The sequence below is a fragment of the Equus asinus genome, chromosome 12 (genome assembly GCF_041296235.1).
Source record: "Equus asinus isolate D_3611 breed Donkey chromosome 12, EquAss-T2T_v2, whole genome shotgun sequence".
Taxonomy (NCBI): domain Eukaryota; kingdom Metazoa; phylum Chordata; class Mammalia; order Perissodactyla; family Equidae; genus Equus; species Equus asinus.
In genome coordinates this window covers 61655002-61679114 of record NC_091801.1, presented here as the reverse complement: position 1 = coordinate 61679114, position 24113 = coordinate 61655002, and the positions used below count along the sequence as shown (strand labels likewise).

At 37.0% G+C, this 24113-nt stretch overlaps 1 protein-coding gene across 10 annotated transcripts in view; it reads left to right on the top strand.

Moving 5' to 3' along the window:
• Positions 1–24113, top strand: part of TRPS1 (transcriptional repressor GATA binding 1) — a 250512-nt gene that overhangs the window by 50075 nt on the left and 176324 nt on the right. For all 10 annotated transcript variants that reach the window (XM_044780767.2, XM_044780771.2, XM_070481506.1 and 7 more), the window contains one exon: positions 10402–11531. In XM_044780767.2, coding sequence (XP_044636702.1) covers positions 10402–11531 — 1130 coding nt within the window. The remainder of the gene's footprint in view (positions 1–10401; positions 11532–24113) is intronic.

Below are 24113 nucleotides of genomic sequence, written 5' to 3'. Positions count from 1 at the left end.
TTCTCATTTTTTAAGAAATTTCCCTGCATGTTTTACCAATTATTATGTATAAATTTTAAAAAATAGTGGATGTGGCATGATTGGTAAGCCCTTCATGGAAGTTTTACTATCTGTATTCGGCCTTTGAGGCCCATATATAGACCAATAATAGGACAAGAGGTTGAGTTCTTCAAAAAGTAATTACAGCTTCTTTCTTTTTAATCTGCTTTATTATGCTTATATTTAATCCATCGTTGAATGGAGGCCTGCGCCGTTTCATTAGGCTTAATGTGCTGTACATTAGGGCGTTTACGTCATCTTTATGGGGGAGCTCTTAGCCCTCAGATCAGGTTATAAAAGTCGGAGTCCTGTCAAGTTGTGCTTCCCACGGGAAAGTGTTTAAGCTGTCCCAAGTTTATAAAGGCTCATGATGTATCTGTTGCCTTTTCATATTAGTAAACCTTTCCTGTTATTCTACATTATTCAGGACTCCAAGAAGGTAACTACCAGATTCCAGCTATTTAAATTTATTTTGGCCCTTACTGAAATTCTGAGGGTCACAGAATCTCACTATTAATTTACCAGTGAGTGTCTTGTGTTTGAGCTAGGAGCACTACATTTCTGCTTTGTAAATATTTTTATCAGCGTTGCGCAATATGTCACGTTGGAAGCAGGAAGAACAGATTGTAGAGATAGGAAGTCATCTTTTATATTCGTATTTAACTCTCTGAGCTTTATAGATCCTTAACATATGCCAATGGGTGGGGGGTGTACAGTTCAGTCTGGAAAAAAAAAATTCAGAGAACATTAATCTCCTCTTGGTCTATTTTGACTTTTCTTAAATTTTACTTCCAAATATTTATTTTTTGCCTGGGCATTCCCTTTGATCGTTAGTAGGAGGGAAGTTGTAGATCTTAGCAGGTTCTGTTTCTTTGTTTTGCTGAGTTGAGGACAATTGCACTTTAGAGAAAGTGGCGAATGAGACTTTAATCCCTTCAGGCTGGCGATAGAGTACAGAATGTCTGGCATATGCACCCATACTTATTTTCAGGACTGTGTCTCTTTAACGAGAAATAAAGTGTGCAAAGTAAAACATGTGCTCACCCTAAGGCCATAAAGCAAAGCAAAGTTCTGGCATTTACCAAGTTATTTCCATCAGTGGAGATGGCTGAGCTGGATAATGTAGCCACCCTGGGTGGAGTAGAGTAGTTTGACCATCTTCACTAATCCTTTTACCTGCGTGGTGGTTAGATCTCCATTTGGCTTTGTTATATGAAGGTTGATATGATGAATGTCAGTCCCTCTTTGATTTTCAGCTTATTTGCTCTCATTTGGAGAACCTGTATCACTTTCTTGAATATCAGTATTTCTCTCTAGGCAGAATGTTTCGAAGACGAAATCATGGTTACCAGTGCACTCAGTTACATTCAACGCTTAAAGTCTTATCCTGAAATGGCATGCCCTGCTAACCAGACCAAGTCAGCAGATCATTGAGTGCTTTTTGTTTCTTGGGTCATTGTAATTACAGCATACGTGCAGCTATTGGAACACAGATACATAAGTAGTGCCCTAATCCCAGGAAAATTTGGAGAAAGAGAGTAGTTCCCTTTCATTTTCTGATTTCCTTCATGGAGTCTATTTTTGAGAATTATTAGACTGTAGACCTCTTTCATTCTTTGTCATATGATTCCAAAGTTTGAACTAAGCATTTTCAGAATATCAGAAGAAACTTTGTCTAATTGTAATTGGAAGTTAAACGTAAATTTCTTTCCTGTATTACTTCGAATTTGATCCATACTTCTTTCATCTGATAGCTTATGTCATCAAAACTGCACATATCTTGTTTTTTTATTTTCCTATTTTGGATTCACTTCTAATAATAGCTAAAATTTATTAAGCGTTTCTTATGTGCATCGGTAGATCTCAGCTCTTTACACGTATTAATTAGCTCATCTTCATAAAAACCCTTGAAGCAGACACTACCATTATGTCCATTTTAAAAAATGAGGAAACAGGCATAGAGGAAGTAAAGTGACCTGCCCCGGATCACAGAGTTGTGTGAGTCGGGTAAATGGGATGTAAACCAGGGTGGACAGGCTACAGACACCTGTCTCCACAAACTACTATGACGTATGGCCTTCCCGCATGTAAGACTGAGTTTACTGCAACTAGAAAAGCGGTGGAAGAAAGGCTGCATGTAAGGGAGAAGATACACGACTGGTGTACAGGGACTGCTGGAGGCATACTTTGTGAATCCTGTTGAATTTGGGGACTTCAGTGATTTCTTTGAGATTGTCCCTTAACCAGTCCATGTGGTGTAATGCTGCCTTATTTGAACTAGGTTTATAATTGAAAGCATTGAAAAGAAAATTAAGTCTGCTCATTTGTCTTTTTTTGAATTACCATGATTCATTTTCACTGGTACTTTTGCTACAGAAACTGGTTCTGATAGAATAAGGACCAAATTTTGATTTAATCAATTAAGGATGCAATGTTTTATCCCCAGATTAAGGGACATTTCATCCATGTATTTGATTTAGTTCATATTCCTCTCATTTGGAAGACTGTGCTTTAGGAATTTATGATTTAATATAGGGTCTGAGGGTTGTACTCTCCTCTTCTGGTTACTGTGTACAATCTAGGTTGGTTTTTCTATGAAGATTAAACGTTAAGGAGATGCACCTAGCTCCCGTTTATATTCTCTAAGGCTGTGTAATTAAAGTTTTATTCTTTGCCTACAAGTAAGTACAGGAATGGGTGTGGAGGCCGAGAAAAAATCAGAATACTTTTAGAATGTCTAATTTAGTGTCCTGCAATACCCCTACCATGCTTTGAACCCTGTGATCGCCCTGGACTCTCGAAGTTAGGATAATGTGGGCCACAGTGAGGAGCTTGAGAATTCAGAAATAGCCGACTTGCCTAGCAGTTCTTTAATATTTAGAAGACCTGTTGATCTAAGATTAAAGAACCCCTGAATTCTTTCATGAGTCCAGTTACTTATTTGGGGATCTCATAATCAACAGTGGTTTGTTCTAAGACCTGTTTTTCCAGCCGATGGGTAGCTCCACCTTGATATTCCACTGGCACCTCAAAGTCAATACGTGTAAAACTAAAGTTGTTAGCTCCTTGCCTAAAACAACTTTTTTTCCTTCCTTTGTTCTGTACTCCCTTTTACAAGCCAGTCGGGCTGGACATGTCAGGGTTACCCCGGATTCTTTGTGATATGTATCTCACCCCAAACAAGTGAATAGTTGTCCCAGTCTCTCTTTCTTTCTTCTTTTACTGCCACCGCCTTTAATGTTTACTTAGTAAATTCTTAGTGGTTTCTTTACTTGTTTTCTTTCTTTCAGTTCTCTTCTGTTCCCTTCTTGTCCCTTCTCTTCTGTTCTCAACTCCGCCTTCCGTCATCCTCTTTCTCTTCCTCTCTTTCCTTTTGTTTCTTTTCCTTTCTGTTCTTTTTTCTCCATCCTTCCTCCTTTTCTAGCCTTCCCTTCCTCGCTCTCTCTTTTCCTACCTCTTTTCTCTTTTCCTCTCTCCCTCCCCTTCCTTTCTTTAATTTTTAAAAATTCTACTTATAGATTTTGATTCTAGATTCTACTTTAAAAATCTTACTTATACTTAAAAATTTTAAAAATTCTTCCTATATTTTGTAGGAAGGATAGGTCTACTTCCTATAAAAAATATATCATTTTAATTATCCTTGTGTAATTATAGACTGTCTAATAAGACATTACTTTTCCAAATTCTCTCTCACCCCTCAATCTCCCTCCATGTTTCTTAGGAGCAACTTGCACTGTTTTGCCTTCATTTACACTTTACTCGTTTTGTTTCCTGCAACTTTAAAGCCTTTCCATAATCACTGCTTTTGAAGTTCGTCTGAAATATCAACTTATCTGTCCACAGCTCGGTTGTCACCTCCTTCCGGAAGCCTCTGCTGACCTGTCAGTGTAGTTTAGGTTCTCTTCCTCTGTGGTGTCATGGAACTTGGTACATCTCTCAGCAGAAGCACTTACTCCACTGTTGTCAGCTGTGTGAGCTTTCTGTAAACCACAGGCAAGTTGGGATTTTGGACTATGTCACTTCTGTCTGTCTCCCCAGTGCTTGGTACATAGTAGGTGTGTAACAGAGCACCCGTCCCTGGAGGAAGGATGTTCCACAGTGTTTTGATTCACTGTTTTCCCCATTAAGACACTTTTTAGGATCACATGTAATTTCTCTTTATCTCCATTATGAGCCAGCTGTGACAGCCTATCCTTTGTAGGAGAGAAGTGCTGTGGGTAATGCATTCAGCTTTATAATCCACTTGCGCTGCATTTTTTGTTTTGTTTTGCATTTTTCCCCCTAAAGATTGTCTCCTAAATTGTTGAAACTGACTTTAAGGTTTATGGGTATGCTGTTAGCCCAAATATCAAATAACCATGGAAAATTAGTTGGGTATTAGGCTGAACAAAGTGGGAAAACTCGTTTGGGGTAGACTATTTGTTACTGGAATCCAAAAACCCAATTATAAAAGTGTACATAATTTAGAATATGCAGTATTTTAGCCTTAAATTTTCCCCTTATACCAATTTAAGTTTTGGTCCCTCCCCCGCCAAAAAAATTAGTTGTCTCGTACAGATCCAAATGAGAAGGGTTTAAATTGGAGTTATTCCAGTGACTCAAGGAATAGGCTACGATGGCGTGAGACTGAGGTGATTGACATCTAATTAGATTTGTTATCGAAATTTTGGGGGTTTTTTTGGTGAGGAAGATTGGCCCTGAGCTAACATCTGTTGCCAATCTTTCTCTTTTCTTTTTTTGTTTTCTCCCCAAAGCCCCAGTACATAGTTGTATATCCTAGTTGTAGGTCACTCTAGTTCCTCTATGTGGGATGTTGTCACAGCATGGCTCCATGAGTGATGTGTAGGTCTGCACCCAGGATCTGAACCAGCGAACCCCAGGGCTGCTAAAGTGGAGTGCACGAACTTAACCACTCTGCTACCAGGCCGGCCCCTGTTATTGAAAGTTTTAAATGTTCAGTCTCTGTCCAGGGTACATCACTGGGGCACACTGTGTATGCTCCAGTGTTTTTTGTTTTTTTTTTCCCTAAAGATTTTATTTTTTTCTTTTTTCTCCCCAAAGACCCCCGGTACACAGTTGTATATTCTTAGTTGTGGGTCCCTCCAGCTGTGGCATGCGGGACGCCGCCTCAGCATGGCTTGATGAGCAGTGTCACGTCCGCGCCCAGGATCCAAACCAACGAAACACTGGGCCGCCTGCAGCGGAGTGTGTGAACCTAACCACTCGGCCACGGGGCCAGCCCCTATGCTCCAGTGTTTTTTGAAGCACTGTACAAGGCAGAAACATCCCCTGTGTAGATTAGCCCATTAATTCTCACTATAGTTATTATTAGCCAACATTGGCCCTCACAGATTTCTTTACATTATTTGTAATTTCAGTATTAGAAGAGGGATTTTTAACAACTTAGCTTTTTGTTGTTAAGGTTTTAGTTTTTTGAGTATCAGCCCGTAACCTCAAGTCCTCTTAAATTAGTACCCTCCTAATTGTCTCTGTTGCTATCAATTATAGTACTTGAAAATGAACCACATCTGAGGAAGCGTTTGTGTTTAGTTCAAACAATTCTTTTTGTTCCATTGAAAATAAGTATATGTGCTAAAGTGTCATTTTAAGAGTTCTGAGGCTTTGAAAAATCTTTTCTTTTGACATATTCTTTTAGATATTACTAGTTTTTGTTTCATATTATTAGGAAGAAAGAAATAAATTGAGGTTAAAGACCTTGAAAAATGCCAACCTTTTATATTTTTAACTTCTACACTGAAACATTTTTGTGAAAAGACATATGTAAAGAAATTATAAACAAATCCATGGAACATCCTACATGGAAAGAATAGTTTTTAAAACTAAGGTTAAAATAGAACAAAAAGCCGTCTTGGTCATCAGTCAGTGAAAAACAATTAAAATTTGTTCTTTTTCATGCCTTAGCCGCTATGTCGGATGTTTCTACATACATTGAATTCACAAGCAATGGCTCTATCATCATTTGTTTTTGGTTAAAAGAAGCATTTTGTCTTATTTTTTTAAGAAGCCCATATATGTCGGATTGAGTCAGTAATAAAGGGGCCATAAATTGCTATTGCTTCCTTATCCCGATAATTCAGGGGCCTTGGTGCGAAATTTCCATTTGGGCTCACATCTCCCAAAATGAGTTTACTCACTCAACTCAACCAAAGCGTATTGAACCCCTTCTTGCTTCCAAAGATGAATAAAACACCATTCCTTTAGTCCAAAAAGGAGTATAAATAGAAGCATTAGCCTAGTAACAACAGAATCCAACTTTTTCATTTACAGCTAAGAATATTATGAGTGGCAAGTTTGAGTTTGTCACTGAATGACTTTGCAACTTCCCCTCTATTTAGTTTTTTCATCTCATTGGCAGGAGAAATTCAACTGGATAGTTCATTTTATTAAATAATAATCCCATTCATGTGAATAGTACTGTAGAGTATGCTGCCTAATATGGTAACCACTAGCCACAGGTGACTATTTGAATTTCAGTTAATTAAAACTAAATTAATGAAGACTTCATAACTACTTAAATTAAATTGAAAAACCAGGTCCTCAGCTGCCCCACTCCCATTTCAAGTGCTCAGTGGCTACATGTGGCGAGTGGCTACCATATTGGACAGGTTAGAGTACAGAACGTTTCCATCGTTTCAGAAAGTTCTGTGGGACAGCATTGACCTAGAGTTTGCAAATCACTTTCAGATACATTCACTCACTTAATCCTTACAATAATCCTAAAACTGGCAAGGTGTATGATATTTATCCATAAAGATGAGGAAACCAAGGTGCCAGGGGTTAAGTAATGTGTCTTTCGACAGAATTTAACTTATAGAACTTCCCTTTGGAACCAGCAAATGCAAGTAAAGGTGAATACAAATGAATAAAGGATTTTATCTACAAACTTTGATCTTAAAATATAAGTAATTGAGAAACAGAGGTACAGTCTGGCTTGTTCACGTTTGTATCTCAGTAGCTATCACAGAGTTTGGCACAAGCCTCACACTCAATAGCTACTAATTGGATAAATGAATAGGTGTAATTTTTGGTGCACACAGAAATTACAGTTTAATGGAAATTTTAAAATGTGGTTATCTGTATCAAAGGAACTGCTGGATTAATGGGTTTTAATTAAAGGTCTGGCTAGCAAAAGAAGAAAGATTGAAATTTATACTCTTTATTCTGCTTATGATCTCTTTTTAGTATAGTCATAGCTAGGGAATGGTGAATTTTTTCTACTTGCTGGGTACAACCATTTGAAAATTTTGAAATAATTCTCTGAATGTCTAGGTGCTGTTTCCTGGCAATAAGATTCAATGAGCTGTTGCTGCAAACACATATTTTGCATAACTTTTCTGCCTGTGTATTTGTGTTGAACCTAGAAAAGAATGGTTTTGAATTAACATTTGTGGATCATAAAGATGAAATGAATATGGTCAGTAGTCTTAGGTGCAGTCTCTGAAACTAACAAATTATGCTTTATTTTAAAATGGGATTTAAATAATAGATATGTTATATTTCTCTATGACTTAAATGTACCTCTCTTATTGAGAAAGTATAAAAATTGCCACAAATGTAGCCTTTAGATCTTCTTTTTGGTAGAGAAAAGGAATAGAACACTGAATAATTAGGTTTTGCAAAGGTGGCTTTTATAATATATAAGATATGGAATTGCAATATTATATTAGCTGTTAATAATATCTAATACTACTATGATTTAGTGCTGTTTCCCAGGAAGGCAGATGGATAACGTACGAAGTGTCGGTATGTTGTTCTTGCCATTCAATGAGATCTTTGTGCTTTTTGTGTGTTTGCTTGGGTGGCTTCGGAAAGAGCAGACAGTAGGATGAAAGCTCTCTTCAGCATAAAACACATAACCATGAAAATCATCCTAAATCATGGAGTTGGCTGATTTTCCCTGGATTAAAAAAAACTTTTAGACACATAGACACCACTAACTTAAAAGATTTGATAGAGTTTTCACGGTAGCTTAGTTAATCCTAAACCAAAATGCTTTACTGGCCGTTTTTTACGAAATGGCCTTTCTTTCATAGTCTCTTCACCTGATAGGAGTCATTCTTAGCCTGGATTTTCTGACTTCACTTGTCACCTACTGGAAGAAGTGTTAGGATGCTTAGTAGAAATTTAAATTCACTTCAAAATCATAGGTTTAGGGATTTCTTAAGACTGTGCATGCTCTTTGTCCAGCCCTTTCGGTGCTGATGGAACATGAGGTTTGTAGATTGCAAAATCAAAGAAATAGTGATGATGTGTCTGTCGTGGTTTCTCAGGAATCCTTCTTCTACCAGCAGAACTTCAAAACATTTTGTATTAGAGGATCTCGCCAACTCTGAAGCAGTGTGGTAGCGAAAACAAGCGAATTTCTGTCTCTAGGTTTTGTACACTGGCTTTTGTCGCTTACGTTGGGGAAGGATAGGATACTTCTGAATTTGCCCCTTTTGATTCAAGGTCAAGTTCCTGAACAAATTCCTTGAGTTGATAGCATCCCATTTAAATGTTTTGTTTTTGAAAACAAGGTTGCTCCTCACCTCCAGTGAATTGGGAAACAGATGGAGGCATTTTGCAATATTATGCATTACACTTTGGTGCACATTTTAGTGGCTTGAGTCACTACAGTGCTGGGTGAGAATGGTGAACAGACCGTATCCTCCTGTGGTCTGGCTTTGACATCTCTCACACCATTGATTGATTGTCAGGTTGCTCTCCGGGAGGGTGCCTCTTTCGTGGCCTTCTGGTTAGATGATGCTCTGCTGTTGACAGCCTGAGATCGTGTGCTTGCCATGGTGGAGACAGAACTGTCTGCAGTGAAACATCGTCATCCCTCAATTAAAGACTGTTGGAGACCTTCATAAATTATCTTAATGTACAGTAAATGTTGAGCTGTTGGTGTGTCCATGCACATTTCCTAGAACCATAATACTGGAAATAAATTTAGAGGTCGCCCCATTTGCAGAAGCCATTGGCCAGAGAGGTTAAGTAATTGGAACAAGGTCACACCTCTCTTTAAGTGGCAGAAGGACTTCAATCTTAGTCCTGTACAATAGAGATACAAACACGTCTTTCAATGCACTATAGGAATATTATTTGCATATTAAATAGAACTATTTAAATGATTTCGAGATGCTTGAGACATTTCTCATGGAGTGGTTTGGATATGAGCAGTGATCACACATGTCATTTTTGAGCAGCTGTTGAAGAAGGCAGAACACAATTATGCCACAGGCTTAATCTATTACATCTGGTCGCTGGAAAAATTCGCAAATTTTTTGATAGTTGGAAGAGGAAATCTCTCCCTCTTTGGAGCATTTCAGTCAAAAACTCTATTTTAAATCAAGAATTTTGGCTGCCTGCTGAGGTGCATACTGAGAAGGAAGGAAGGGTTTTATATAAAGTGCCCTTTGAAGGCTGTCGTCGCTGTCATACTATACAATTTTATAATTTCAGGAATTATGAATTTCGTCATCATGATTTCTTTGATTTTCCAATCTTCAAAGCTCATGTTCCATGTCCACACTTTCGGAAATTCAGAAGGCAGAGCTGTGGTGATTTTTATGGTGGAATTATTTTAGTTTGTCCTTTGAACATCCCCATGACCCATTCAGGGCGGGGCTGGACCTTCGCTCTGAGACAGAGCGTTAATCTAATGAGGCCCTGGAATGTTTTCTCCTTTTCATTTGTCCCAGATTGGGAAACATTTTAAACTCTTTACATTGGTCCTCTTTGATCAAGACTTCAAGCCCACTGCATTCATTTCATTTTTAGTCTAATAGTGCGTACTCGGGCTTTAATTATAAGCCATTTTTTAGCACCTTTATTTTACCCAAAAGATAAACTTCATCTTTTCCTGCAGTCTCATTACTGTAGCAACTGAACACAGGATTTCCTTGGAGAACGTCTGCGTTGAGTAATCTCTGAGCAACGGCCTCTGGTTTTGACAGCAGCCCTTAGCTTTGTGAGAAGAAATCCCACGTGATTTGAATGCTTCCGCAGGCATGTGATTTGAAGGAGGCAGGAGTAAAACCTACTTAGTTGAAAACTGTTTCCTTTTTTAAAAAAGGATATGTTATTAAATCCTTTGAATTACTTACAGTACTTTTGTTACTTACCTTCTTCGGTTACTTTGGCCAAAAATGTTCAGCATAATGACCCTCCCATAGAGTAGCTATTGAGAAATGGAGAGAGGGAATTTATTTGGCTCTGATTATTCAAGTGATTTCATAAGAAGCAGAAGTACTATTGTATTTCTTGATGTGCAATACTTGGTAGTGTTCTCTCCTCCCTCCTAAAGAGCACATTGAGTTCATGGCACCTTTAAAGTAACATCCATCTCTTCTATCCCAGGTCACTTCAGGTGGAACGTTCATTGGCATTGGACGGAAGACACCAGACTGCCAAGGAAACACCAAGTACTTCCGCTGTAAATTCTGCAATTTCACTTACATGGGCAACTCATCAACTGAACTCGAGCAACATTTTCTTCAGACTCACCCGAACAAAATCAAAGCTTCTCTCCCCTCCTCTGAGGGTGCAAAACCTTCGGAGAAAAACTCGAACAAATCCATCCCTGCCCTTCGACCCAGTGATTCTGGAGACTTGGGAAAGTGGCAGGACAAGATCACAGTGAAGGCGGGAGATGACACTCCTGTTGGCTACTCAGTGCCCATCAAGCCCCTTGATTCTTCGAGACAGAATGGTACAGAGGCCACCAGTTACTACTGGTGTAAATTTTGTAGTTTCAGCTGTGAGTCTTCTAGCTCACTTAAACTTCTAGAACATTACGGCAAGCAGCATGCGGGAGCGCAGTCAGGCAGCCTTAATCCAGAATTGAATGATAAGCTTTCCAGGGGCTCCGTCATTAATCAGAATGATCTAGCGAAAAGTGCAGAAGGGGAGCCAATGAGCAAGGCAGACAAGGGCTCTAGCGGGGCTAAAAAGAAGGACTTCTCCAGCAAAGGAGCAGAGGATAATATGGTAACCAGCTACAACTGTCAGTTCTGTGACTTTAGATATTCCAAAAGCCATGGCCCCGATGTAATCGTAGTGGGGCCACTTCTCCGTCATTATCAACAGCTCCATAACATTCATAAGTGTACCATTAAACACTGTCCATTCTGTCCCAGAGGTCTTTGCAGCCCAGAAAAGCACCTTGGAGAAATTACTTATCCGTTTGCTTGTAGAAAAAGTAATTGTTCCCACTGTGCGCTCTTGCTCTTGCACTTGTCTCCTGGGGCGGCTGGAAGCTCCAGAGTCAAACACCAGTGCCACCAGTGCTCATTCGCCACCCCTGATGTAGATGTGCTCCTCTTTCATTATGAGAGCGTGCATGAGTCCCAAGCATCGGATGTCAAGCAAGAGGCCAATCATCTGCAAGGGTCAGATGGACAGCAGGCTGTCAAAGAGAGCAAAGAACACTCGTGTACCAAATGTGATTTCATTACCCAGGTAGAAGAAGAGATTTCCAGACACTACAGGTAAGCCATACGGGGGTGGGTGGGTGGATAATAGCAAGAAAATGATAGAAAGAATCCACAGCGCTGATCCGAGAATGGTTGGGAATGATTGTGGCAACTTGGGGAAGTTACAGGACAAGATCACATAAAAGATTATTCATAAAACTGAAGATTTATATATTTACAGATGTGATAACTACAGATTTTAATTTGATTGCTTGTTTCAGACCATTTATTCTTATGTTTCATACCTATTTTTTACCATATACTAAGCGTATTTTTAAATCTGCAGTAATGCTGATAATGCTAATGAGTTTACTACTTTACTACAATCCATTTATTTGTCCTTGTTAAGTATGACTGCAGGAGCCAACCTGGTGGTGCAGCAGTTAAAGTTCGCACGTTCTGCTTCTTGGCGGCCCAGGGTTTGCCAGTTCAGATCCTGGGTGCAGACATGGCACTGCTTGGCAAAAGCCGTGCTGTGGTAGGAGTCCCACGTATGAATTAGAGGAAGATGGGCACGGATGTTAGCTTAGCTCAGGATCAGTCTTCCTCAGCAAAAAGAGGAGGATTGGCAGTAGTTAGCTCAGGGCTAATCTTCCTCAAAAAAAGAAAAAAAAAAAGTGTGACTACATAGCCCATAAATTTTGATAGAGCAGCTCCCCCATGAAAGGTGCCAGCATGATATGTTCTGTTTTCCCAAATGGGAAATAATCAGCTTGAGAACAAGTCGCTCGTTTTGCTTTTAAAATCTGATTGGACATTATTCTAGCTTTAAAAAATTGCGTCCGTTATTGACTGAAATGTCGTTACACAGCACAGGGGTTAGGTATGTTAATACTTTACTTCCACTTCCATCCTATTCTCTTTATAAATTGTAATTTTCCCAGGTAATCTTTCATGCTTTCTAGACTTGAGTTTAGGATACATAGCTTTATTTTATTTATGTATTCATTCTTTAATTAGTTCGCAAACTATACTTTGTGCCAGGCATTGACTATAAAGGAGAAAATAAGACAAATATAGTCATTGCCCTCATGGAACTTAAAGTTCAGTAGGGAAGATCTTCACAGATCTTTCTAAGAGTGATGAGTGTCATGAAAGATGAACTGGGGACCGCTGTGTTGGAATATAGTGACAACACAGCCCAATATGGTGGATTAGGAAATGCCTCCCGAGGAAGGAGCATTTAAACTGAGACTTGGTTATAAGTAGGGATTAGTTCAGTAAAATCCTGGTAATATAGTGCACTCAGATATTAGTGCTTATTGGGGGCTTTCTTGTTATTATGCCTCTAAGCATCAAAGTAAAGAGCTTTATTTATGATTTTTAAGTGTTTTTCCATATGTGGACTCAATATCCTAGTTTAAAAATCTGGTTATTTCAATTTTCACATCCCAAGATTTTAAACAGTTCCTCCCATTCTCTTTAAAAGTTGCATGTTAGTCCAAGGGTATGTATGTTTTCTCAGTCACCAGTAATGAAGCAGTTCATGTCCAATGATAGGCTAATAATGTTAGATGTTAATTTGAAGGGCCTCCTAATGTTCACAGTGAATCTAAATGTTCAGGAAACACTTCCTTGAGATTTACACTGTGTAATGTATAAGGTCAGCCCTAGGAAAGACCCAGTTGTGCAATCACATATGTCTTCACACTTGCAGGGAGTGTTGCTGGCTCCTCTGATGTTAGCCGCGTGTTAATTTATTTCTGGGGCCAGCAGACATGAGCTCCCTTCTGAGCCTTACTGGTGTGCGTATTGTGCATGTACATTTGTTAGGTGATGTAAAAATGAGATAATCTATTCTTTTTTTGAAGGAAGAGCTTCTTTTTAATAATGAGGAGGTCAGCCACAGCACACACGTGCACACACACACACGCACACACACTCTGATACATCTAGATACCAGATCACTTGCACGAATGGCTTTTCTCAAGGCAGCTGAGGCCATTGCTTGAAAACCTGTCTGGAAAAACAGAGTTTTCATATGCTTTGGTTAAGCCAAACAATCTCCCGTGTAATAAAAGCATGAATAAAAATATTACTGAATAATCTCAGAATTTAGTTAAAGTTCAGTAATGAAAGTAAGCTCCACAGGGAAGAGATTAGTCTTCTCTTGTTCACTGCTGTATCTGCACAATTTAGCACAGTGCCAGGATGGCTCATAGGTGCTCAGTGAGTATCTTTAAGTAAATGAAATCCCTGTGAGTTTTTGACTTTAGAGTAGCTATGAATAAGCCAAGATCTCCATGGTGAGTTATAGTGTAATCTTTGACTATTAGATGGTCTTGGAACCATTTTGAGGATCGAGGGTTCCACACAACATGACAATTATCTGTGCATTTTGAATTTAAGTCAACCTCTCAGTATTTTATTAGATAAAAAATTGTACCGCACTTGTCTCTAGGGCATTAAAATACTCTTGCATGTACTCTAAAACCTGCTGTAGTTTGGGTGATCCTAGATTCTTTAAGGTGCTGAGTAGTTAATGTCTGATCTGTTTGAATTCTTGTAGAAATATTTGAAATTTGGAGACTTACCATTTTAGGAGTCACAGCTTGGTAGGAAGGATAAAGAAACTCTACTAAAAGTTGAATAACAATGGAGGCCCCAGGGATGTGGAAAGAAATAGTCACGCGGATGTTGAAAACTTGATCTGCTAACAAAGCATTTTCCCAGAAGGCCACATTTTGAAGATAGTATCAGAAAATAAGTTTGCCACATCACAAGAGTATCTTTCTAGTTACATTTATGTCTATTTATATTATTCCTGTTGGGAAGCTTTCACTATAATTCTCTTATTAACGTGGAATGTTCTAGGCCTTTGAGTGCTTTATATACAAGACTTACAGTGTAATAAAAAGGCAGTATAAGCTGAGAACTGTACAATATGTGAAATCTTGTAGCTATAAAATAACTACAGCTGAGACGCAGGAGAGTTGATTTAGAGCTCTGAGTGAAAAACCTGTGTAGATTCCATTCCGGGGATATTTTCCCAAAGAGCCAGGTTTAACCTGGAAGAACTGCAAACATTATCCGGTCATTAACTGGAACTTGGTCAGTTCTCTTTTCTTAACGTTTCAAGTTCAGTTATGATACCTGTAGCTCACATCATGACTGAGCTATTATATTCCACTTGTGAATTTGTTTCATGCACTCCATTTCTTTTATTATTTATCACTTAATTAAACAGTGTACCCATTCTCTAATTGATTACCATTCTCCTCATCAAAATTTTCAGTGTTAGGATGACTATCTCCTTACAAAACAACTATACTAGATAAAATAGTAGGTTTTAATGCCTTGCTAGACTTCCATGAATTAAGGGGAATTTCTGAAGCTCTTCTCTTCACCCCTTCATGAAGAGTGAACTAAACCAGACTAGGAAGAAGTGAAGTGCAAGCACGGAATATGAGGTTGCACTGACGGCAAATGCCAATATTGATGTTGCAGTTGGTCAGGAGACTAAGCCTGGAGTCCCTGCAGAGAGAGGGTGCTGAATCTGTGAGTTTCACTTTAAGCTGGCACCTTGAAGGTGGTTGAAGTGATTCTACATTAGTTCCTTCCTCTGACTCCCATCAGAAGTAAACACAAATTGCTCTACAGCAAATACTCTACTTTTCACCTCCATTGTATCTGTGACTTAAGATAAAACTTACATGAGCTCAACATTACAAAAATTTACCATATGGACAGGGATATAAACTACTATATGTGAAATCAGTAGGAAATACAAATAATAGCTAGATACTGAAGAACTTCAGATGATAGTAGTTTTCAGTTATAAGATAATGAAAAATGTTTAAAGAAATGAAAATCAGACTTAAAAGTTGATCAAGCGCATGAGACTGTAATTACAGGACCAGGAATATTCAAAAAATAAACAAATAGCATTTTTCGAATGGAAAATATAATTGTTGAAGCTTAAAATATATTGATAGGTTAAATAACAGATTAGCAAATGAGTTAATCAGAACTTTAATCTGAAGACATTAGCCAGAATACTTAAGGGAGAAGAAGGGGGTGGAAAATATCAAAAGTAGAAATTAAGGTATGGAAATATACTAAGCTGTTCTAACATGCATCTAAGTAGAGTCCCAGAAGAAAAGAATATAGAATGGAAGATAGGCAATCAATATTTGAGGAGATGATGGCAGAAGAGTGTTTAGAACTGATGAAAGACATAAATACACAGATACAAAAAAGCATTGTTTATGCTAAGCAGGATATATACAGTAAATTCAGTCATAGACATGTTATAGTAAAGATTAAAATGCCAAGGCAGAGAGGTCCTTTAGAGCCGCTAGAGAGAAACAACAGATCAACTACTCGGAAAAGACACTTAAGTTAACAGCATACTCTTCATCAGTAACAATGGAAGCTGGAAGAGGGAGGAATACTATTCAAAGTTTTGAAGAAGAGAAAAAAAAAATCAACCTAGTATTGTCTGCCTGTCAAAAGTATCTTCCAAGAATAAGAGTAAAGACATTTTCACTTAAACAAAGACCAGAGACTGTGGGTAAATCTAAGCAACCATAGCCTGTCTAATTTTTTCAGTTAATGAGGGACAGACTAAGACGGTGGGCAACATTGTTATGAAGGTTTGCAGGGAAAATGACAGAATTAAGGTGTTCTCAGTTCCTTGAGCCGTCTGGAATTAGTAAGTTAGGACTTTGCTATGCATACTTGAAAAATTTTAAGAATAACCAATAAAAAGAATAGGAAATGAGTACATAACTTCCAAAGCTATAGAGGAGAAAAATGGAATACCAAAATAAAGAGCACCCATAAAATTCAATTTACTTTTTTGAAAAATGACAAAAGAGGATACATGGGAAAAATTGACAAACAGAATTTCAAAAGTAAGATAGTTAAAAAAAGTCTAGGGCCAGCCAAGTGGCTCAGCAGTTAAGTGCGCATGTTCCGCTTTGGCAGCCTGGGGTTCGCCGGTTCGGATCCTGGGTGTGGACATGGCGCTGCTTGGCATGCCATGCTGTGGTAGGCATCCCACATATAATGTAGAGGAAGATGGGCATGGATGTTAGCTCAGGGGTATTCTTCCTCAGCAAAAAGAGGAGGATTGGCAGCAGTTAGCTCAGGGCTAATCTTCCTCAAAAAAGAAAAAAAAGTCTAGATATCAAAAATCTTAGTGAACCTTAATTTAATCCTGCATGGATTAAACTTTCCACTTAAGAGATATTATTAGACATATTAAAAAAAGAAAATTGAACTATAAACCTTTTATAGGATACATATTCAAAACACAAGGCTAAGGAGAGTTTGAAAGAAAAAAATAGATTGAATTATAAAAGCAAATATAAACCAAAGGAAAATTGAGGTAGCTTTATTAATCTCATACAACTTAGACTAAGGACAAAAAGCATATGGCGGAAAACTCATTATGTAATAAGAGGTTCAGTTCGTCAGGAAGATATGGCAATTCTAAGTATATTGACTATAACAACCTTGGTGGAACTTGAGGGTATCATACCAAGTGAAATAAGTCAGAGAAAGGCAAATAATGTGTGATATCACTTATATGTGGAATCTAAAAAACAAAACAAATGAACAAACCAATCAAATCCAAACTCATAGATACAGAGAACAGATTGGTGATTACCAGAGGAGAGGGAAGTTAGGGGGTGGGCGAAACGCGCGAAGGGAGTCAAGAGGTACAAACTTCCAGTCATAAAATAAATAAGTCATGGAACGTAAGGTACAGCATGGTGACTATAGTCAATAATATTGTATTGAATATTTTGTTACTTTGTGTGGTGACAGGGTAACTAGACATATTGTGGTGATCATTTCACAGTATATGCAAATATGGAATCATTATGTTGTATACCTGAAACTAATATAATGGTGTATGTCAATTATCCCTCAACTCAAATAAATAAAATTATCTGTTCAGTATTCTGTAACCATTTAAACTAATTTGTAGACATGTACAGGTGTATATGTGTATGTGTCATGGTTTACCAAATGTCATTAAAGTAGCAAATTGCAAAAAAATATATAAATAAAAATAAATATATACGTAAAGCAAAAATTGATAGAGAACTATAGGAACAATATGGCAAAACACAATCACAGTGGTAAATTTTAAGAAACCTGTCTTATTTAAGGTTGAGCAGAAAAAAATTTCCACAATATAAAATATTTGAACAGCAAATTAACCAACTTGATTTAGTAAAAAATATATAAATTCTATATCCAACAATTAGAGAATGCACATACTTTTCAAGCAGATATAAAACACTTATAAAATGTTACATGTTAGATTAAGCCAAAAAAGAAATCAGATTTCAGAAAAATGGTATCATACAGAACTTATCCTTTGACTCAGTGTAATTAAGTTAGACCTTGATAACAAAAAGATAAAGATAGATGAAAGTTACACATGGCAAATACTAAACAAAGAAAAAACGAAGTCACTTTGTTAATTTCAGAAAAAGTGTAGATGTTAAGACAAAAAATATAAGGGATAAAAGTAGTTGGTACATATGACTTTCTAAGTGAATTTGACAAATTCTGGCAACATCAGATGTTTATTCCTAATGACTGCATAATTTCACTCTTCAGAAGAAAACTTCTTGTGTGGGTGCACTAGGAAACATGCAAAAATGTTCATAGTAGTATTTTTTGAAAGAGAAAAACAACCAAAACAAAAATCAAAAACAAAGACAAACAGGAAAAACACCCCCAACCATCCATAAGAGATTAGTTAAATAATTTGTAGATTTTTCATACCATGGAATATTATACTGTAGTGAATTTGAATAAATGACACTTGAATACAGCATGTGAGAATCTTATAAGCATAATTTTGGCTAAATAAAAATAAATTGGAGAGATTATTTGCAGCCAGATAGCATTTTATATAATTTCAAAAACTAGCAAAAGAATACCATATACATATATTCATAAATATACCATATATATTCATATATATATAGAACTGTACCATAAATATTGTATCTCCATATATATACTTTTTTATAGAGAGCATATATATATTTATATATAGTCATATTCTATGATTCTTTGATTATGTACTAGGTTTTTTTTGGTAAATGTAGATATGAATACATATATATATATATATATATATATATATATATATAGGGTGTGTGTAATTGACATTACATGATAAAATTTTAAAATAAAAATGAGGCATCAATTCTCATCAATATGTATGTCCAATAAATATTTAAATACATTCTCAATCTCCCTTATTATTAAAGAACTACTTAAAAATCAGTAGTATGTTCATTGTCTACCTACTTGTCTATAATGTGGAAAATGTACATATTTTTTGATCTTGTATGTGATTACAAGCATCTGTTTGGAGATTTATGAATGCATTTTAAAATTTTTAAACTGTTTGAATCTTTTAAACATAAAATATATAACTCAGGCTGCAGGAAATAACATTGGATATAGTAGCTGGTCAAATTAATGTAGTACTGCTCAATTTCTATCTTAAAAGAGCTCTGGGAAAGAACGTGACTGTGTGCTCTGCTAATTCTGAAGAATAGATTTTATGATAAGCACTTAATTATCAACACATCTGAAAAAGCCAAGTACACAGTGCATTAGTACAGAGTTTCTAAAAGGGTGAGGGCCATGATGGTTACATTTAGATTTGTGTATGTTATATGTCATGTTCTTTTAAACAATACCTAATAAATCAGTTGCCTGTAAAACCCTGAAATGGACATAATAGTTCAAGTTGAAAATTCCCCTTGTGAGACAGAAAGTTACCCAGGATGTTATAGTCCATCAAGAAGATAACCCACAATTGCACTACTTTTATTTGTATGCATTGTTTATTAGAAATTTCAGATTTAATGGTCCTAAAGACTGTACAAGAACAGTTATCAAGTCTTCAAATCAAATACATTTTAGCCACGATTTCCATTTCATATTAGTTTATATAAATTATTTCCCATTTCTTATTTACTTTCCATTTTATGGGAAGACTTATCTTTCTATTTTGAACATTTGGTAGAGGGTATCTTCTTTTTGCAAGTGAATTGTAAGTTGACATTTTTCAAATATGGCATTAGTTTTATTTTCTTCTCCCTCTTGAAGATGAAATCACCCCACACTCGCCTAAAAAAACGAGTTACTCTAAATGAGTAAATACTAATCAGATTAGTTCTGCTTTAAAATGCAAGATGAGTCGACTAGATGGAATTTTATTCATTCAGAATTTCAGTTTTTCTTAGGTTATATTTTATAGAATGTTCCTCTGCACTTAACTAAGGCCGAATTTTATGTGTCCAACTTCTAAAAGTTGCTTGATCTGGTTATCCACCTATAATTCCTTTTCTGTCTCTGTCCCTCACATACTCTTTTCACTTGGTTTTCGTTCCATCATTCTACATCATTCTACAATGAGATTACTTCAGTAATCTCGAGTGGCACATGTGTAGACCTTTATAAAACAAAGTATATATTACAAAAATGGCTAACTTTATTAGATGTCAGATCTACTTAACTATGTTTAAATTAAATCACCTTCGTTTTCTCCTTTTGTGCAACAATTTATCTGTGGGTGTTTTATTCTATAATTACCAAATATAGAATCATAATTACCAGTATAATTATGATTTATTCATTTACTTGTTTTCTTTTTAGTCATTTAAGGAGAAAAACAGTGGTTAAACTATTGAAAGTGAAATACAGTTATTCGGTAAAGGACAGCTTTTTAAGTGATAGAAGTTAACATTTAAAGAAGAAAAACAGTGTCACTCAGAGCTGACTTCACATATACTGTGAGCTGGTTCATTATGAAAAGGGAAATATCAGAATAGAGTAAAAGAGTAACATCTTTTAGCTGATTTTTTCCTACAATTTAGAAAACAGCCTTTTATGAATTATGAAAATAATTTTTAATCTCTACTAATGAATGAAATCTTCCTTAAAGGATAAAAGACAACTGTGCATTGAAATATGGATGGATCTGAAATAAATGCTTTTTTATAGCACATGAAAATTCTATGAAGTAGGGTAAGAAATCAAATATCTTTTCTCACAGAAATTTTAAGTCACTTTAAGTAGAATTTGGCCTTTTTAGGCAGCTCAATGTGCTTTTCTCTGGAAGCAAAGGATGATTTAGCTCTTGTCCAACTTTCTTGGATTTATGTCTTCATTGTCTGAAATATTAAATGGACTGTACTGAGATTTTATATAAGTATATCCCAAGTATTGTATGGGATATACTTACACTAAAACATTATTTATCTATTACCTGAAATTCAAATCTAACTGGGCATCCTGTGTTTTATCTGGCAACCTCATGCTAGGGAGACCTACAAAATGCCGTCTTTTTTGCTCAGGTAGCATAAGGAAAATGCTTGCTATCCACTTGGCAGGAGTATAGAATTTAAATTAATGCAAAGCATATATTTGTAGTGTCTTTTTCTTTTTTTTAATGAGATAGATTCATTCTGAGCCAAGATCTGTTGCTAATCTTCCTCTTTTTTTGCTTGAGGAAGATTGTCCCTGAGCTAACCTATGTGCCAGTCTTCCTCTACGTTGTATGAGGGTCACCACCACAGCATGGCTTGATGAGCAGTGTAGGTCTGTGCCTGGGATCTGAACCGGTGAGCCTGGGCTGCTGAAGCAGAGTGCACTGGACTTAACCGCTGTGCCATGGGACTGGCCCCATGTAGCATCTTTTAAATTAGTTTGGCTTAATGTAGCCAGAAATTCTAGGAATTTTTAAATAATGAAGAGTTTATTCAGAGGACCACTGAACATATACCATCTGCAAAATATCTGTGTATTTCTTAATATTTCTCTGCTGCTTTATGACTCTACATATTAAATCCAGCATCTGGAACATCCCCAGAGCTGTGGTGGTTCATTCCTTGGGTTGTTAAGCAGATATTCACTGACTGGACGTTCTGAGTAGGAATATGGGGATACAGCGGTGTGTGAGCTTTGGTTTTGATCTTCAGGCAATTACAATCTAACTGTAGAGTAAGACACACACAAGATTTTAATAAAAGGCAATGTGGAAAAACTCCTCAGAGGAAGACAAAGTTTCAAAGTAGCTCAGAGGATGCTAGGTTTACTCATGGGTTGAGTCATTTGGGAAGTCTTTAAGGATGAGAAGAGAATCTTGAGAAATGAAGGGAGAGTTCCCTAAACTTCTTTGGAGTTTTCATGTTAATGCTGATAAAATGAAATGCACGTAATAGGTTAGAGGAAAGTCCAGACTAATGTAGTTTCGCAATGACTAAACTTCATCCTTGGGTAATGTTTCTTATGCTAGAGATCAAAATAACCTATTTTTTTCCTCTGGGGACATGGTGTTATGTTGAAGATCTCAGTTATCATTGAGAGAATGACGCATGTGAGACAATATGCCACAGTCTTTCAGGAACTAATTCTTGAACAAGGTAGTAACATTGCATCAGCTACCAAACAGCATACATGAAAGAGTCAACATAGACAAGAGCTAAAATACTCTCATTGTGCCCTCCATATTATTTTATGTCAGTTGACTTGTCTGTGCTTCAGGTTCTTATTCTGTGAAGTGGTGGTGGAAGTATGTACTTCGTGTGTCTGTTGTGAGATAATATATATAAATGGCTTAGCACTAAAGAATATTGAAAGATGGTCTCCAAACAATGAAATAAAAAAGGTGAATTACTGTTTTGGGATTATGCTTGACAATGTCATGTTTGTGGTTTTAACTTATAAAGCTGTTAGTGTTGATTCCCAGAGGTGGGTAATATTGTGTGTGCTTTAATAGAGAAAATGATATTGCTCATTATGGAGAATTCATTTGGGAAGGTTTTATCCGGGCTCAGTGTATATGCTGAGAGCTCATTCCAAGCTAATGCCTATCTTGAAGTTATTTTTGACCCTGGCTTCATGATTCTTGCTAGTTAAGGTGTGGTCTGGAGACAAACAGCGGTATCTGGAACTTTGTAAGAAATTGAGAACATTGTGTCCCACCCCAGACTTCCAGAATCAGAATCTGAATTTTAGCAAGATTCCCAGGTGATTCCTATGCGTGTTATAGTATGAGAAGCACTGCTCTAGATGTTATTATAGATGATTGAAAAGCTTGTATTTCTCCAAGTTTTGAAAGTAGAATGATGTTGTCTTTTTTATGTATTTTCTGTCATTTATTTAAGACTGGTATTACAGGGAGAAAGAAATCTTTCAGGTCACTAGAGTACTATGTAGCAAATGGCCTTCGCTCTTCACCTAGTGGCGTTCAATGGCCTGAAAGATTCATCAGTTGAGCAGTTTACTGCTTAATTGTCAAGCTTTACTCTGTTTTCATGAATAGTAATGTACCCAGAATCTTAAGATTCTATTCAACAACGATAGGGCATTACCTGTGTTTTATTAAAGTCATGGTGGGTGGAGGATGTCTACAAGTGTGTTCATTAAGTTGTTAGAACCATGGTCTATTTACTAACGTAGTTTGTCGATACTGGTCTCTGCATTGGTGTCGCCTGAGGACCTTGTTAAAAATTCAGATTCTGAGGTTATGCCCAGGAGATTCTGATTTAGTAGGGCCAGGGAGAGGCCTTGGAATCTTTATTGCTAAGAAACGCCTTCTGTTGTAGCACTGCGCACAACCTGTTTTGCAAACCATCACTGTAGTCAGTCTCTTTTCTGTCATTTAAAAGACCTTTCCTATCCCCTTGTATTTGCATTTTCCGTATTATCAGTAATTTCATTAATTTTTGTATGAAGTTAAAAATTTAGGCGGGAAGGCTAGAAAAATAGAACATTGCTCTGGGAGGTAGAAACCTCTATTCTTGACTTGATATAGACTAAGTGGGCAAGTCATGATTCCTCCATTTTATTATCTGTAAAATGGGCTTTATGCTTCAGTGGAAAGTGAGATCATATATGAGTGAATGCTTTGAACTCTTCAAAAGAAAAGGTGTGTGAGATGAGCTTGTTATCACAACCTTATTTTAATATGCTTCCTGTTAAAATGTATTTTCCTTTTCAATGTAAACCTGGTTCTCACTGAAAACTTACTTCTGTAATATCTGTCTTCTTTTCGCTTTACACCTGTCCCCACCATTCTCTGCATTCAGCTGGTTCTCCAGCATCGATGTCAGGGGAGGTTTTGCCTAGGTCCGTGAGATCCAGAGCTGTTCTGTGGGGCAGATCAGAGCAGTTCTTGCTGAGACCTGTAAGGAGTTAGGGAGTTGTCCATTGGAACAGGAACTTGAAACTAGAAAACCTGGAAGTCCCAGATGTGTTGTCTCAGACTGTGGTACTTGGTGATGAATTTATTGTCTGGGCAGGGGCCCAGGTCCTTGTATCTTTAGGAGGAAGTACCAGTTGAATAATGGGTAAGGATTGGATGTGTTCATTTTTTTTTTAATGAAGGGATGAGCTGGCTCAGGACCTTTCTAGATTGTGGAATAAGTAGATATCAAAGGCACAAAATCTTAATTACTTAGATATATTATGGCTCTAAGACACCTCACAAGGCATCCCCACCTCCCAAGACTTTCATAAAACACAGGTAATGCCCTTCCTATCTTTGTTTTTCAGAATCTTAAGATTCTGGGTATGCTACTATTAATGAAAAGAGAGTAAAGCTTGACA